Below are 16,199 nucleotides of genomic sequence, written 5' to 3' on the forward strand. Positions count from 1 at the left end.
CTCTCATTCACACCCATGTATTCTGTCTCAGTTCTACTGACTCTCATTCCTCTTTTCTTCAAAGTATACCTCCACCTCACTAGGCTCTCTTTCACCTGCTCCCTACTCTCACTATAGATCACATTGTCATGTGCAAACATTATTGTCCACAAAGAGTCCTGCCTCACCTCATCTGTCGACCTGTCCATCACCACTGCAGACAAGAAGGGTCTCAAGGGTGATCCCTGATGTAATCCCACCCCCACCTTTAACTCATCTCTCACTCCTACCACACACCTCACCACTGTGTCTCTGTCCTCATACATGTCCTTCACAACTTTCACATACACAATCTCTTCTACGCTTCTATACTTCTCTATCGACACTTTCAAAGCAAACATTGCATCTGTAGTGCTCTTTTCCGGCATGAAGGTGTACTGCTGCTCTTAACAGCTCGTTTGCATAGCTTCATGGTATGGCTCATCAACTTTATCCCTCTGTAGTTACTACAGCTCTGCACATCACTCTTGTTCTTGAAAATTGATACCAGTACACTTCCCTGTTCCTCTCTCCACACACACACACACACACACACACACACACACACACAACACACACACACACACACACAACACACACATATTATATATATATATATATATATATTAACTACCAGCTAATGTGTCAAAAATCTATATATTATAAACTATTAAAATCTATGGATGAATTTTTGTGCATGTAATCAAAACAATAAATCAGAAAAAAACAGAGAAGCATTATCTTCTATCAGTTGTAAATTTCCTATCCTCTTTTTTTTGTATTTTTGTATTATCCATTTGTCTCTATATCTCTGAGACTAGTCATTAAGTTTTTCTTTAGGCTATGCTAATATCCTACACTTAAAAAATGCAAAGAGCCTTCAAATAATCTTTGACCTAGACTCCTCTCTGGCATTTTAAACAGATCTTTAGGAATGATTTTTCTTCTGCAGATATGCTCAAAAAACAAATTGCAAAGTCCTTGCAATTGTTATATCTGGGTTGGATTACTGTAATTCCTTATGATAGACTTTTCTTTTCCTAAAAGGTCCCAGAAGAGGCTTCAATTGATTCAAAACACTGCCACTAATGTGCCATCTAAGACTAGGATGAGGAAAAAAACCTGATTCATCCTGATTTGTATTTAAAATCTTTCTCCTCAGCACGAAGCCCTGAATGATCAGACTTTATATAGACCTCATTTACCACAGGACCACCATATTATTCCAACAGAGCACTTCATTCTCAAACTGCAGGCTTATTTGTGATTTGTAGTTTATGTAAGTAGAATGGGAGAAAGAGCCTTCAGATATCTGGCCCCTCTACTGTGGAACCAGATCCTAGTTCGGGCTTGGAAGACATTAACTCTTTCCGCTTATAAGATTAGCCTTTAACGTCTGCTATTAAAGGTACTTGAGAGACTTTGGTTGACGCACCGAGTACATCTCCTCCACTCCCCTTTTTTTCAGTCCGTGTGCGTTTATATACTAGTACTGCATGTTATTAACTTTTGTCAAATTTTTCCTGAAACCTTTTTTTGTTTTTTCTGGTCTCTCTATGCTTCTTTTTTCTGTCTCCCCTTTCCCCTCACCAGTCACTGCAGTATGCTACCTCTCCCAACCCTTCCTTAGGTTTCTTCCTGTAAAAAGGACGGTCTTCCCCAGTGTCGCAAAGTGTTTGCTCATAGGGCATTATATGAATGTTAGGGTGTTTACCTTACAGCACAAAATAGCTGGTTATATGAAAATAACGGCTGCTAAATGGATAGAACTTAACTGAATTAATTAGTAGAAATGCAATAATACATCTGCAATGTTTTTATAACTTATATTGACCACTGAAGCAAAATCAAAGATCTTTAATAGTCCCAGTGCAGAAAAATAGTAGAAGCATAAACAGTAGGCAAATGAACAGCAGCTGCACTTGAAAAATAGCTTTATTAAATTATAAAAATAGGCTTGATGCAGTTAATACCACATGGAGCAGGTCCATAGGCAAAAAAGTCTATTAAATATTCAGTACAATCATTCCAGAAGTTACATATACCCTTGGAGAAAGTGTTAATGAGTGGGGGGAAAGTGCATATTAAGCTCTCAGTGTCAATATTTTCTTTTGTCAAATTTCATCTCAGGAGCAGAATTATATATAGTTCACATAAAAAAATACATTACTTTTTGTTTGTGTTATATATTTATTAAGTGAGTATGTTATGATGTTGTATAGTGATGGTTTGCCACCAATGACCTTAATTAAAAATCATTCTAAATATTTTATTAGCTATGGTCTAATATTCTAGGTAAAGGTAGGTAGGTAAAAAGAACCCTAGCCACAGAGAGAAATTAACAGACTACATAATTAAAGTAAACGTCATATATAATGTTACCTGAATGATTCAAAGTGAACATGCAAACAGTGTTATGTAGAAGAGTAATTATTCACTTCATCTACTCGTGTATGCAGGCTGGCCATGTATTCTTATGCTTTTCATCAACAGTTTGATTTGGTAAGAAAAAAAGTGTAATTTAACCTTCATATTCACAGTCAAGTGACTAAAAAAATAATATTCCTAAAAAGAACCCACAAACATTTAAGTCACATTTTCTACTATATTAAGGTCAGATTTAGTGTGAATGGACACACACTAAAGATGGCAGTCAGCTCTATGCTTGCACTTCATCTTCGGCGTCAATTGGTATGGTTTCCATGCCGATCTTTCCCATGGCGAAATTGATGAAGACCTGTGAAGGTTCAGCAATAATGTAAGAGCCATGTCAATATGAAAGGCAATTATTTTTCTCTGACCTGCTTAATTTTGGCTGGTCAGTTTCCCAACCCCCCCACCCCTCCTGTCTTCTGCCTATAGTATGTTCCAATCCCCGAGCCTCAAAGGGGTAAAGTGGTTGAAGAGTATCAGCACTGGCTGCATATAAAGCTCTTGGATTCTCACCCTAACTCATATTCCATTTATTTTCCCTCAGGCCTCCCCTCTGTCAGTTTCCCTCTGCCTCTTTTAAACTTTCTCTTTCTCTGTCTTTCACTCCCACTCAGCTTTCTTGTGTCCCTGCTTCCTTTCCCACCTCTCTTCTTCTCTCACTCCCCGTCGCTTTTTTCTGTCCCTTGCCACCATCAACCCACACCTACAAAAACCTCACACTAGTTCTTCCCCTCTCTCAGTTTATGTTGTCTCTTTTTTTTCTCACCTCATCCAGTGTGGTCTGGCTCACAGAGAAGTGCTTGATCTGCAGAGCAGTCTTGTTGGACTCCAGCTGGTCGAAGATGTCAGCCAAACCTCCAGGAGCAAATGGGACGTGGTACTCCACCACAGCCGAGTGCTGGTCCTGTGTGTTGGAAAAGGATGCCAAATGTGAGGTAAAAAGTTAAAAGAAAGTGCTCGTTCTTCTTTAACTATAATTTGATTCTTGCACTTGTATGAAGAAAATAAAATCCTTCTTATTCTTACAATGCTGCAAACATTATTTTGGGGGTAGAAAATCTACATTTTTTTTTAAATACTGTATACGCACTGTACTTTTGGTAAGGGCTCTGGGCACAGCAGGTTCTTATATAATGAGTTTCCTTCTATTCTTAGCTGAGCAAGTCAGCATTATAATGAAGAAAAGTCCACATGGGCAGCGAGGTATCAGACAAAGTTCATTTTTTATAGATTCTTTAATGGTGCACTGATCATTATTATCATATTAACACTGATTCAAACGTGTACAGGGAACACGGTTAATCACAGTGACAAATACACAAAATGATCACCCAGCTCGGAAGGTAACCCCATGCTTAAATGACTGATTTAGCGCTTTCACGGGCAACAACTTTGCTGCTTTGGTTCACTCCCACATTCCCTCAGGAGTTGGTGAAGAGTGAGGCAGACAGAAACATGACGCCAAGTTAGTGCTTATGCTGATTCATGTCTGCTGGATGTGTAAATAAGCAACTGTTTGCTAACACGTTTGCCTTAAACACTGACAAATATAGCCATATTTATATAGCCATCTGTTATATATAATTATATACCAGAAACATAAACGATCTAAAAGACCTTGGAATACTGCCAGGATTTGTCACAATCACTGCATCTGTGGATTTATTATATTAGTTTGTTAGGCAAATAATAAAGGATGGAAATAATACCCAAAAAAGGCTCATAATTTAAGAGTATCTTGCCTTATTAATTATCAGTTGATCATTAATGCCTCGTGTACTTTAGAGTTTATAGTGTATATTTAAAAATATGCAAAGAAAGTAGTCAAGAGTCCTTTTTTTACCAAGTACTCTTGACTGCTCTGGATAACTCACCTTGAGATAAGTGCTGGGGAATCTGCGCTGCATGAAGCTAGTGATTTTCCCTACGTCACAGGAGGCCTCAGCCAAGTACATCTTCACAGTGAACCCATTGCCAAACCTGCACAAGGGAGATTTTATGAACAAAGCAGAGTTCTTACATGTCTGAGGCATGGGGCTCTGGTGGTGGAGTGAGTGTGTGTGTGTGTGTGTGTGCGTGCGTGTGTGCGTGCGTGTGTGTGTGTGGTGGAGGGCACTGTTCTTACAAATTAAATTGAGCATTCAACTGCACAAAGGACCATGGGGGGCAAGAAAGAGAGGCAGTGGAGACAGGGTGTGGAGAGCAGTAATGGCAGGGTTGTAGGATGAGGAGAGGTCACTAACCTGTTCTTAATGTGCTGCAGGGAGCCCAGGCATCGGAACTGACCTTTCACCATGATGGCAAGACGACTGCACAGTGCCTCACATTCCTCCATGCTGAGATTTGGAGACAAGGAGGGAAAGATAAAAGGTCATACAAAGGTCCATTAGGATAAAAGTAATTACCCATGCCAGCTGTCACACAGAAATATAAATATATATATATATATATATATATATATATATATATATATATATATATATATATATATATATATATGTTATTACATTTGCTATCAAGAGTATGCTGTGGGAAAAAGATTGAATGGCTTTGTCCTAGAATGCTAAGTCATAGAATGGGTGCATGATATCTTCTAACCTGTGGGATGTGAGAACCACAGCACACTTTCCTTTCACTTCCTCAGAGATGATTTTCCATAGGTGACGCTTAGTACGAGGGTCCATGCCAGAGCTTGGCTCATCCTGTGGATAACGGAGGAATGAGACAAGAATAGAGGAATGGTCAAAACAGCATAAAGGCATCAAATGAAAACATGGAAGGCAGCATGTAGCAAACACAGAGTAGTGCATACAGTAGAGGGAAGGGGACAGCAAAGAAGAGAGAGTAAACACATATATAAATGCAAAATAGGAATGGGGATGGGAGGTCCAGTGTTGCATGCAGAGCAAACAACAGAGAAATGAAGACAAATCAAACAAGGGAGCACTGGTTACTGAAGAAAACACGGGGAGGAAAAGGGAATAGCTGAAGACAAAAAGGGATGGAAAAAGAGAGAGAGGATTTGATGGAGACATAGGCACAAACAAACTTAAAAGCTACAGGCAAGACCCCTCGGGTAAGCTTGGGTAAGCAGACTAATTAACTATATGCGATCTGTCAAGTCTAAGTGATCGATATCTGCTTTCCTTCAAAGACCATTTCAAGAAGAACGGTGCAGAGTTAGTTTAATGTTTGTTGTCTGGTGACTTGTTAGGAAATTAAATGTGCAGCTACAGCATTGTGAACAGGTGTGTTCTCACCAGGAGAAGGATTTGTGGATTCCCGATGAGAGCCAGCGCTGTAGAGAGCTTCCTTCGGGTGCCACAACTGTAACCGTCGGTAATGATGTTTCTGTGGTAGTTGAGCTGCAGCCTCTTCAGTAGGTAGTTCACCAGCTACAGAGGAAACATGCAGGGGATTACAAAGTGGATGGACAAAATATCAAACAGCACACGTGAGAGGACTCTAGTTTGGCATTCACTAATCCCAGCCAGAATGTGACTACACAGATAGGTTACATTGTAATAATTTTTAATTAGCAGTCTGTTTTCTTTTTTAATTGGTGGTGCAGCACCAGTGGTCAAAGCAAATCATTTATTTATTACTGCATGGACTACCACCTGTAATCTTCTTTTTAGACACTTTACATGCTAAGTGATAAGCACGAGATTAATGATAGAAAACAACAATAATTAAAGGTAATAAAATTTGCTTTGCCTTTTTCCATCCATGTTTATATCAGAAGCAGAATACTTTATTAATCCCTAAAGAAATTATGTTATGTATGCTCTTTATGTATTATATATATCTGAATGTAGATCATGGAAATGTCCAAACACCGTCTGTTGTAAACTGCTAATCATTGCAGGGGATGTGTAATGGTCTTTCAGTGATGTAACAGGAGTCGATAGGTCTAATGATTGCTCCTCGTGGCTGTTTGACCCCCTGCCTTCACCCCAAAGCAAAATGAGACAGTGTTATAGACTACCATGCTGCTCCTAGCTTCAGCCACATGATAAAGCTTCAAACAGTTGCTGTTCCTTAACAGCCAAATCACAACTGCAGTCACTTCAAGACGCTTTATATTGTAAGGTAGAGACTCTAAGATAATGCAAAGAACTCAACTGGAGACCCTCAGTGGAGATTTAATATATAACTACACATACTTGTTTTCACAACAGGAAAAATAGATTTACATGATAAAGGGTAAAGGGTGATTCTATTTCTTACTGCCAATTTTATATTCCTGTTACACGTGTAACTGCTTTCTCCCATTTCGTCCAGTACAGCCACACAACAAATAACTAAGGTATCTATTTATTCCACTTCCATGAATATTTAATTATGTTTGTACAGCAGTGATGACTTTACACTGTGACTTTATTCTATCTAAACTCTATGCAGTCCCGGGGCTGCAGAAGCTGATGCAGTATAATCCATTTGGTGCATGGCAGTTGATCCTGTGTGTTAAACCCAGCAGGGATCAAAAACCCTTAATGACTTATAAACATTTCAGTCACTTAAAACTCTTCAAGGCTTCCCTGTTAATCAAATAAAATAGTGTGCTGTAAATACAACTACATTTTCAAATAGCTTAAAGTGATTTCCCATTGGTAGGCTTTAGTCTTTTTCCCATTAGTTGGCAAATTTGGAAACCAGATCGATGAAGCAAGTTAATGCAATAGATACCTTCACATAGAGTCTCTGCTGTTTCTCTGTAAGACAATTCGCCTTTTGTCTAGAGTTTTCATTACCATTCACTGTTTTTAAAAGTTTTATACTAGACAATTTCATACTAGACAAATACACAGTATTTTGTTATGTGAATGATAAAGACTGGTAACATAGACTATTCCTCATGCAGCAGGTTCAAATCAAAATATGATGTTTTTATGTTCTCTCATAAAAGCTGCTTTCTATCACCTTTGATGTTACAGCTCATTAAGCCAACAAAACCATGTCAATGCAAAATGACCCCATTAAGGCCTGTCTCATTATGCACAGCTAGGGGACTGTCAGTAGGAGACAACATAAGAGGAACTCTATATATAACCTCAGCTTTGAGAATTAGCCTGATGCTGCTGCAGTTGCCATTATAACCATTGTTGTCAGTATACCGACCGGAGAGGAGGGGCTGTAACAACAGCAGTGAGGGTGATTAGTGTCAGACAGATCCATTTCTGTGCTTTACTGTCTGTGTAAGCATGTGTATCTATGTGCAGCACTCTTGGTAATGTGCGTGCTCAATTCTGTTGGTAAAATGCCTGAGACTGTCAGAGACAATGTTTTTGTTGTTCTTCATTCTGACCTCAAAATGGTGCAAAGAAAGAGAAAAAAGCAGACAGCGCTTACAGCTTGTCATGATATTTTCCACAATTTTTCACACTCCTAAGAGCTGCTTATTTTTGTTCTTCTCTGTCTTTCAAAAAAGAAATATTGATGGGATATTGATATTGAGCACACATCACGTGCTGATTGGTTGCTCTGCAGAGTCCTCTAATAAGCAGACACACTCAGCAATCACCACAGAAGCAAGATTGATTAGGTCTCAGGAATGATAAATGAGAAGATTGAGGCTTAAGTGGCATGTCAAATAAGATTCTCCCGTCATAAAAGCAGAATTTAAATATACATTTTTCCGCAGTAATGCATACTACATCAGCTCAATTCTGATGTTTGGACTGCGCAAGCTGACAACAAAAGCTTTTTCATTTCGCTACAGATTCTACAGCTTTCATCACACATCATTCATTGCTGCACACTTTCTGATTCAGTATGCATAGGAGCAGCATCAGCTTCTAGTCCTGCGCTGGAAGTGCACCTTTGAATTTATATCAGATCCCGTGTCATTTTTTGAATGCTATTGTCACTTGGCAAAGTGACAATAGGCACCACTGCGTCTGCAGCTCTTCCTTACCCGGTCTGTCTCCCACTTTGAGATGCCACGTATGCGAGCATAGAAGTACAAATGCTCTTCTCCAGTGAGCAAATCATCCAGTGCATCCACTTGAGGACAGTAGCCGATGTTAATTCCTTGTTTCCGGCACTCCATGATGTCTACCAAATGTCTGGGGGGAAAACACACACAAAGAAAGATTTTCTTAAGCAGCATTCACCACATGATGTGGGACAGGCATGTAGGGTGTTTCAGAGGATCTGCTGTCTGTGGGGTGCTATCTAGCTTGCTAATATCCACTTTATATACTGACAACACAGCAGGACTGTACATTGCTACTTGTATGAAAGCTCTTCAGATACATCTTTGAGATAAAATTGCTAGTTTCTAAATCCCAAAACTATCATATTCAAATTTTCCCCAATAAAAAATTAATAACATCCCTCATATGTGAATGATTGCATTACGTAATTAAATTTTGGAATTACCTATGCACCTGTACCAATAAAATGAAATTCTTTCTTGTAAATGTTTAATTCTATAAGTCATCTTTATTTTGCTGGAATGTGTACATACTTATCCTGACATCTCTGCATCACTTTAGTGTGCAGCTAAAATGCAAGAGTGGTCATAAAAACACAACTATTCCCGCTAAGTTAATCCAGCGGTGGAAGAAGGAGGTAATAAAGAAAAACAGATTAAATACAAACATGCACTAGGCAACATTCACATGTTACATAAAGCTTACCCATCCCAGTCCTTGATCTGTGCAGTGCCATCAGTGGGGCTAACGTCTCCAGTCAACATCTTGAAGGTAGTAGTTTTTCCTGCTCCGTTCACTCCCAGCAAGCCAAAGCACTAAAAATAAACACTAGTTTCTTAGTAACTTCAAGCATTTTGCTATTATGCAGTATTGTGACGTAAAGCTGGGCTCTTTAAAGATTAGCCAGGTCAGTATTTAGTGCTGCAAAACTATGTAAAAAAGAAGTGTGTCCAAAGAAAACTTTTTCATACAACCAGACATCTGAAGTAATAGAATAAAAATGACTCGGATCAAAGACTGGACTGAAATTGGTCAAAATAAAATAACGGCTTTGAGAGTAAATTAAAACGACAGCTTAAAATGATCACTTTTTACTGACTGCAGAAGAATATGAAAATGCTGGCCCGTCTTTTTAGTCCATATTAAAATGTACAATATTGTACATGCTTGTTATAGCCGCCAACAGTGGCTCCAAATCCTCAGCTGTGTTAATAACAGTAGGCTGTTGGTAATTGCAATCTTTGACGAGTCCATTGCACACAGCGACTAGTACCACCGTACAGCTCTTCAGAAATAACAAAACAGAGGCTGTGTGATTTCTGGGTAATTATAGAGTTATGCTGCTGCCATAAGAGATTAGACATTATTACACAATACCCCCCATTTTGCTACCCTCTTGCCTTAGAACAGCTTTACTATATTAGTATTCTTTGCTCCTGCCCCTGAGGCTTACCTCTCCTGCAGGGATGCCCACAGACAGATTCTTGACAGCGTGGACCTTCTTAGTGAGGTGTTGATAGATCTTTGTGAGCCGGTTGACTTGCAGTATGTCTGAGCTAGCTGCTCCACTGGCCACTCTGAGATGCTCAGATACCACATCCTCATCCTGATCATCATCATAAGCTGCCTGAGGCACAGTCTTGATGTAGCAAATTAGACGCCTATAATACAGAAAGGTTGTTGTTTTGTTTTTAAATAAGTGCAAGGCATTCTAGTTAATATAAATGCTTTATCACCCCCTGTCCCTGCCACAAAATAAATAAATAAATAAATAAAATCACCAAAATCTTGGCCCACTTAGAATAAAAAAAATCTAATTTTACTTGCAATTGTCTTCTCTAATTACTTAATGTTGCTCTGTTGCATATTTAACCACCCGGTTGCATATTATCTGCATTTATTACATCTCATTTTCAGATTTTTGGCTACAAGAAGACTGCTTTATCAGTGTTAGCAGAAAACACATCTTGTGCATTTGCAAGTCCATCCTACCTTTAAAGAAAGCAAATGAAACTGATCTCAGTTAAAGATTCTGTGAATGTATATTCTCCTTTATATTATTTCTGTGTTTCTCACCTGACTTTGCGCATTAGAGATTTGTTGATCAAAAGACGCAGCGTGAAGAAGACCAGGCCCTGGATGATGGAGGAGATGAACATCCATCCCAGAGCTTCTGTGGAGAATGGGTTCTTATAGGCATCGACTCCATAGCCACTGAGAATCTGGACCTCTATGTCACCTCTGGCCAGTTCCATCAGCCCATTCCCAAAGCTGAACTGGGGGAAGATGAGGAAGGCGTAGCTCAGCTTCTGGAAGATTTTCTGGATTGCCTACAGGAGAGAAGCACAGAAGATGGGACAAGATCTGAGGATGTGAAACTGAGTTTAACTGAGCTCATCTTGAATTCTTCACTTTCCTGTCAATGGACAAGCAAGGTATGTTTTCTAAGTTTCCCCCTGATTCTTACAGTTAATCTTACCTCAGGATTATGCATTGATATTTGACCCAGAAAGTAGAGGATGCAGGTGGTCAAGATGGTGTTGACACTGATGAAGAGGTTGATGCACACGTAGCTGATAAAGGCCATCTCTGCATCCCTGAAGATCCCGGCAAACAGATACATCCATGGGAAGGTGGAAAACCTGAGATGACAGAATAATCGCATTTTAAACTTAAAAAAATAACTCCACAGATGCACTTCAAAGCTGCGGTAACGTGGTTGGGTTGGTTTGAAATACAGAAAACAGTCAGAAGGTTATAACATAAAATTAATAGAGAAATTGTGCAGTTTTGCTTACAAATGCACCTTCTAAAATATAGGCTTGTCTGAAGAGAGCCAGACAGAGTAGCTATGAGCCTTAAGAAAAAGAAGCCAGCAAAGAATACTGAAAAGAGAAGGTGGAATATACCACGCTACAATGAGGGTAAACATTCAGTCATGAAGCCAAAATAGAGGAAGATAAATGACTTCTCCCTATATTCCCTCGCATAATCTGTTTGTCCATTTGATTGGTAAGTCTGGGTCAGCAATACAGAGAGTAAGAGAAGGAAGGGAGAAAGAAATGAAGAAAAAAAAAAGAGCAGGGTGGGAAATGAAACAGACAGACACAAACAGATAGAGCCAGACAGAGACAAAGCATCTGCATGCTTTGCCCAAAAAAAGTGCTTGGTAGGCAAGTGTGGGTGCCAAGCCATGACAAGGAACAGAAGCAAGAAGGCTGAACACCAGACCAGGTGGGTGCAGCCTGACAGATGGAGCACTGTGATTACTCATTGCTTGGGAAGGAGACATCTGTCTGATAAATGAGAAGCAGAGTCCTGACTTGGCTTTCTAAAATCTAGGGCTCAGGACTAGGCCTCCAAACAACAACGGCAAACACAAGAGTGTAAACCTCAGCAGCAGCTCGGGGATTGATGTAAATAATCCCAGTAATTCAGATGAGGCGAAACATGACACATCAGGGGTTTTGATACCATCCCCAAATCTAAATCTCTTTGTCAGACTGAACTGAAACCTTTGTATTTCGAGATTATAGCTAACCTCTATCTCATACTAAGTCATTCTGTTATTGCCATAAGCCCTGTTGCTTCCTGATTCCTCCCTTTCTCCCTCTCTGGTGTCTTTGCCTTGAATGGGATAAACACGTTGGTAGTGATTTCCATTAGCATTGCAGTCCTACTGCCATCTGTCTTAGTAAGAAATTCACAATAAACTTTTTTGCAGCGTTTGCTCGTCCTTATGCTCTGCGCTGTAAATCCAACCTCCTGGCACAGAATTGCAGTGCATGTGTGGAGATAGGCTTTTGAAAATGTATAAACCTTTCAATGATTGCTTGACTTTGGAAAGTCCTCTGCAAGAAATGTATTGTGCATTTGAATGAATCAGTATTTTCCCTGTTTGACTCCTTGGATGAGCTGGGTTCATGTTGAGGGTGATGGGCCTGCTGCAAGCATAAAGCACCATTCAATGAATAGGTTTGGTTTAGAGCAGTGCAGATGCTTCTGGAAACTTCACTCACACACTTCCTGCTGTTGTCTCAGCAGGGCAACAGCCAGAACAACACATTCACCATCTCTATGACAGATTTGATGCGGTTCCCTTAAAACATTTTTTATAAACATGTCCATCATTCAGTGTAGTTCAGGTTGAAAATAAACTTAGAGGTAAGTAAAAATAGTTACAGTACTGTGCAAAAGTTTTAGGCAGGTGTGGAAAAAATGCTGGAAACAAAGAATGTTTTCAGAAATATAAATGATTGTTTACTGGCCACAAATGTATCCTGCAGCAGGACGATGACCCCATTTAGAAATCATTAAGAACTATCTTCAGCACAAAGAAGAACGAGAAGTACTGGGTCCCCACAGTGCTCTGATCTCAACATCATCAAATATGTCTGGGAGTACATGAAGATACAGAAAGATGTGAGGACGCCTACATCCACAGAAGATCTCTGTTTAGTTCCCCAAGATGTTTGGAACAACCAACCAGCCGAGATCCTTCAAAAACTGTGTGCAAGTGTACCTAGAAGAATTGATGCTGTTTTGAAGGCAAAGGGTGGTCACACCAGATATAGATTTGACTTAGATTTCTCTTGTCCATTCACTGCATTTTGTTGATTGATGAAAATAAAAGATTATTAAACTTCCATTTTTGAAAGCATTCTTTGTTTACAGCATTTTTTCCTGCACAATACTGTATATTGCAACTAAAAGTGGCATAAGCAGTCATTACAGTACAGACCATTATCCAAGTGAACATTTAGGCCATTAGAAGTCTCTTTAATTTCCCTCTTTATGAAGTGGTAGCAAAGATTACCTGCACTAAACCTTTCAATCTGACTGCTTGTCTAACTGCTACTTTGCTATTGTGTTGCATCCATATTTTGTGACACTATCATGTTCTCTGACTTTAGCCATTAGTAAGTATTAAAATATTATATGACAGAATGATACCCAAATTAAGTTAAAATAAAATAAATGTTTGCTTTCATAATGGAAAACAATCAAGTAGTATAGCTACTGTAGAGAGAACAATCTCTAAAAGATTGTCTTTCAAAATTTTCAGCCACACGAAGGACTGGTTCATTATCAAATACATTTTTGTCAACAATATACACTCCAGTACAACTACAATGTGACTACAATTAGTGAATCTACTTTTTTCAAAGTTACTGACCCAAAGAGCACCAGGAGGAGAGTGACGGCACCCAAATTTTGGCGTTCTGTAAATGCTGGAATCTGGAAGGCAGCAATCACAACAACGGTCGCAGCTACGGGGACCAAATAGATGACCTATGGAAAAAGGTGGGGCACAATGCAGCAACAGAAAGTCACTTCGTTTAATAACTTTTGAAAAAGATATATGGATGAAATTAAGTTGAACACATGGTTTTCAATATTGTAACCAATTAAAGAAATATGACATTACCATGTCATAGATGAAGTTTACAATCCAGTAGAAGGACTCGCTGATGCCAGCGATGTGCTGAAGCCTCTTGGACCCTTTTTGGTGCTCAGTGACTTCATAGAGGGCAAAACTGGCTGTTGTAATTGAGAAGCCTGTGAGCACGCACAGAGCCACAAGGATGTGAAGCACTCCCTGGACACTGTGAAGAAAAGATCATCCAGGTGATGTGATTAAATACCATTAACCATTGAGTTATCATGAATAATGCACCACTTATCATGTTACTGGGCCATGTATTTATTGTGTTGTGTTTTTATTTTTTTGTTCTGTTCTTTTGAATTAAAACTACTACAATAGCAACAACAAACGGTGCAGAAGAGTGAATATAAACTGGCGTTCAACCAGGTGTATGTATTTTCTGAACATACTAGCTCATTTTAACCAGAATTATCATATTATTCCCTACTGGGACGTGACTCATTTGAACTACTGAGGAATCTCACAATGAATGGAATCCCATTAATAACAAACAGCTTTGTGAAAGAAAAAGAGATGCTTGCGAATCATCTTTGACAAGATAACAGCAAGAGAAACAGATCACTTCACGCAGAGAACAACTTCACACTGCTGTTGCTGTACAGTCAGCATGCCAAGGGTGTTTCTGTGAGACTGCAGAGCCTATTGTCCAGATTAGACCCCAGAAATCCAGTTGAAGCTTTGATCCCCTCAGTTCGTCTTCTACTCAGCGTGTTCATTTAAACTTTCTTGATGCCAAGCCAGTACCTGTTCGTACCTGTTCGTCTCCAGTGCTCTCTCGCCTACCCTGCACGCACTACTTTTACCACTCCCCTCTGGCTGGGGCACAACACCTCAAACTAAACACAATGAACTGCACGAAGCTGAAAAGAGGATGAAGATGAAGCTGGCAGAGTGTCTGAGTGAGAAGGAGTGAGAACAACAGAAAGGGACATGTGGTGGGCGTTTCAGGGCAGCACTAACTACAGAGGATAGTCAGGAGCGACAGCTACAGAGCAGGCTTGTTATCAAGACAGCCAGCATAGCCTTAGATTTTCTCTCATGGGCAAAGCTACTATATTGTGAGAATCAAGACATTTAGAGTAATAAGTCTGCTGTATCTTTAACACAGCTCAGGGCAAATCAATACATCTAGTAAGGAAGCCTAATATCACCCATTCAGCTGCTACAGCATCTCAGCAGACTACACCTATTAAAGTTTTACACAGACACTGAACATAAATGTGACATATGTGGAAAAACTGACCAATAACTCTAAAATTGCCAGTAAGATGCTTAGTAGTAATAAGGCTCTAGAGAGAACACAAGGTCAGTCCAATCCACTCTCAAAATGATGTATTTGATTTGGTCCTCTGGAACATGTGCACACATCCATTTAAACTAAATCTCTTTCCCACCTTTACCGAAATATTCATTCCAAAACATTCATTAAATTGGGACTCTGATCAATACTGTAAGCTTAAGGAAATCAATTTAGAAAATCAAATATGTATAAATAATTTTGTCATGTACATCTTTGCCCTGAATCCATCTTGAATTAGATGTAAAAAAAACAAAACAAAAAAACACCCCAAATACATAAACACATGATTAATTAGGGAATATTTTCACAGATTAAGATGCAAATACAGATCTATTTTTCTAAGATTATTTGTCTAGTAATGCACTAGCAGTCAATTCTGCAGAAGAATTTTAAGCATGACCCTTACACTATATCTTCATCATCCGCCCGTCCAAAATAGGGTTGGCTGTAAACTGAAATGGCTGTAACAGAAAGAAACAGAGTACTGTGTTAGCAAAAGAAAAACAACAGCATGCAAGCTATTTTTCAGCACAGGAAGCAAATGAGCAATGATATTCTCTTAGCCTAGGACACAGTCAATTGAAAAATATAGCGGAAGATGGTTTCATTTGCCAGTGCGCACAAAGGAAATTGAATTTTCTTTATCATTTTTCTGGGTCTTTGAGATGCTCAGAGACATGAACTGTAGCCCTACATATTTTGCATTTCCTGAAATAGGACTGTGAGTTCACCTACAGCACAGAAGCCCCAAAGCAGGCTGCGGGATTAGCATTACTCAAGACAACTTTGATGAAATTGATTAGTACCACTGCCTAAAACATCTGTAATTACTGATACTACAAGACGACTGCACTGAATTCAAATGTTCCCATACCTGGTTTGTGCATTTGCAATGATAATTAGGAAGAGTTTTACTAATAAGTATATTTATATGCAGAGCTATTATTTATGTTGTCATAGTGGTTTGAAAATGGGCAAATACCCCCATTTTAGAGAACCTGAGCCTTTGAATTTGTGCCATTTCTTTTCTAAAAGAAGTCCCAAAACCTAAAAAGCAACTGTT

The 16,199-nt window shown here is 39.2% G+C and overlaps 1 protein-coding gene across 2 annotated transcripts in view; it reads right to left on the minus strand.

Annotated features, from left to right (window-relative positions):
• Positions 1 to 1,935: 1,935 nt before the first annotated feature.
• The window catches only part of abca12 (ATP-binding cassette, sub-family A (ABC1), member 12), a 57,526-nt gene continuing 43,262 nt past the window's right edge, over positions 1,936 to 16,199 (minus strand). For both annotated transcript variants that reach the window (XM_005918363.3, XM_005918362.3), the window contains exons 58-71: positions 15,543 to 15,597; positions 13,819 to 13,996; positions 13,567 to 13,682; positions 10,870 to 11,032; positions 10,467 to 10,720; positions 9,844 to 10,051; positions 9,096 to 9,205; positions 8,369 to 8,519; positions 5,712 to 5,846; positions 5,050 to 5,153; positions 4,695 to 4,787; positions 4,326 to 4,431; positions 3,218 to 3,355; positions 1,936 to 2,755 (exon numbers count right to left, since the gene is read on the minus strand). In XM_005918363.3, coding sequence (XP_005918425.1) covers positions 2,678 to 2,755; positions 3,218 to 3,355; positions 4,326 to 4,431; positions 4,695 to 4,787; positions 5,050 to 5,153; positions 5,712 to 5,846; positions 8,369 to 8,519; positions 9,096 to 9,205; positions 9,844 to 10,051; positions 10,467 to 10,720; positions 10,870 to 11,032; positions 13,567 to 13,682; positions 13,819 to 13,996; positions 15,543 to 15,597 — 1,889 coding nt within the window. In that variant the 3' untranslated portion in view covers positions 1,936 to 2,677. The remainder of the gene's footprint in view (positions 2,756 to 3,217; positions 3,356 to 4,325; positions 4,432 to 4,694; positions 4,788 to 5,049; positions 5,154 to 5,711; positions 5,847 to 8,368; positions 8,520 to 9,095; positions 9,206 to 9,843; positions 10,052 to 10,466; positions 10,721 to 10,869; positions 11,033 to 13,566; positions 13,683 to 13,818; positions 13,997 to 15,542; positions 15,598 to 16,199) is intronic.

Source organism: Haplochromis burtoni, unplaced genomic scaffold (genome assembly GCF_018398535.1).
Source record: "Haplochromis burtoni strain Fernald_Lab_line unplaced genomic scaffold, NCSU_Asbu1 Contig_29, whole genome shotgun sequence".
NCBI lineage: Eukaryota > Metazoa > Chordata > Actinopteri > Cichliformes > Cichlidae > Haplochromis > Haplochromis burtoni.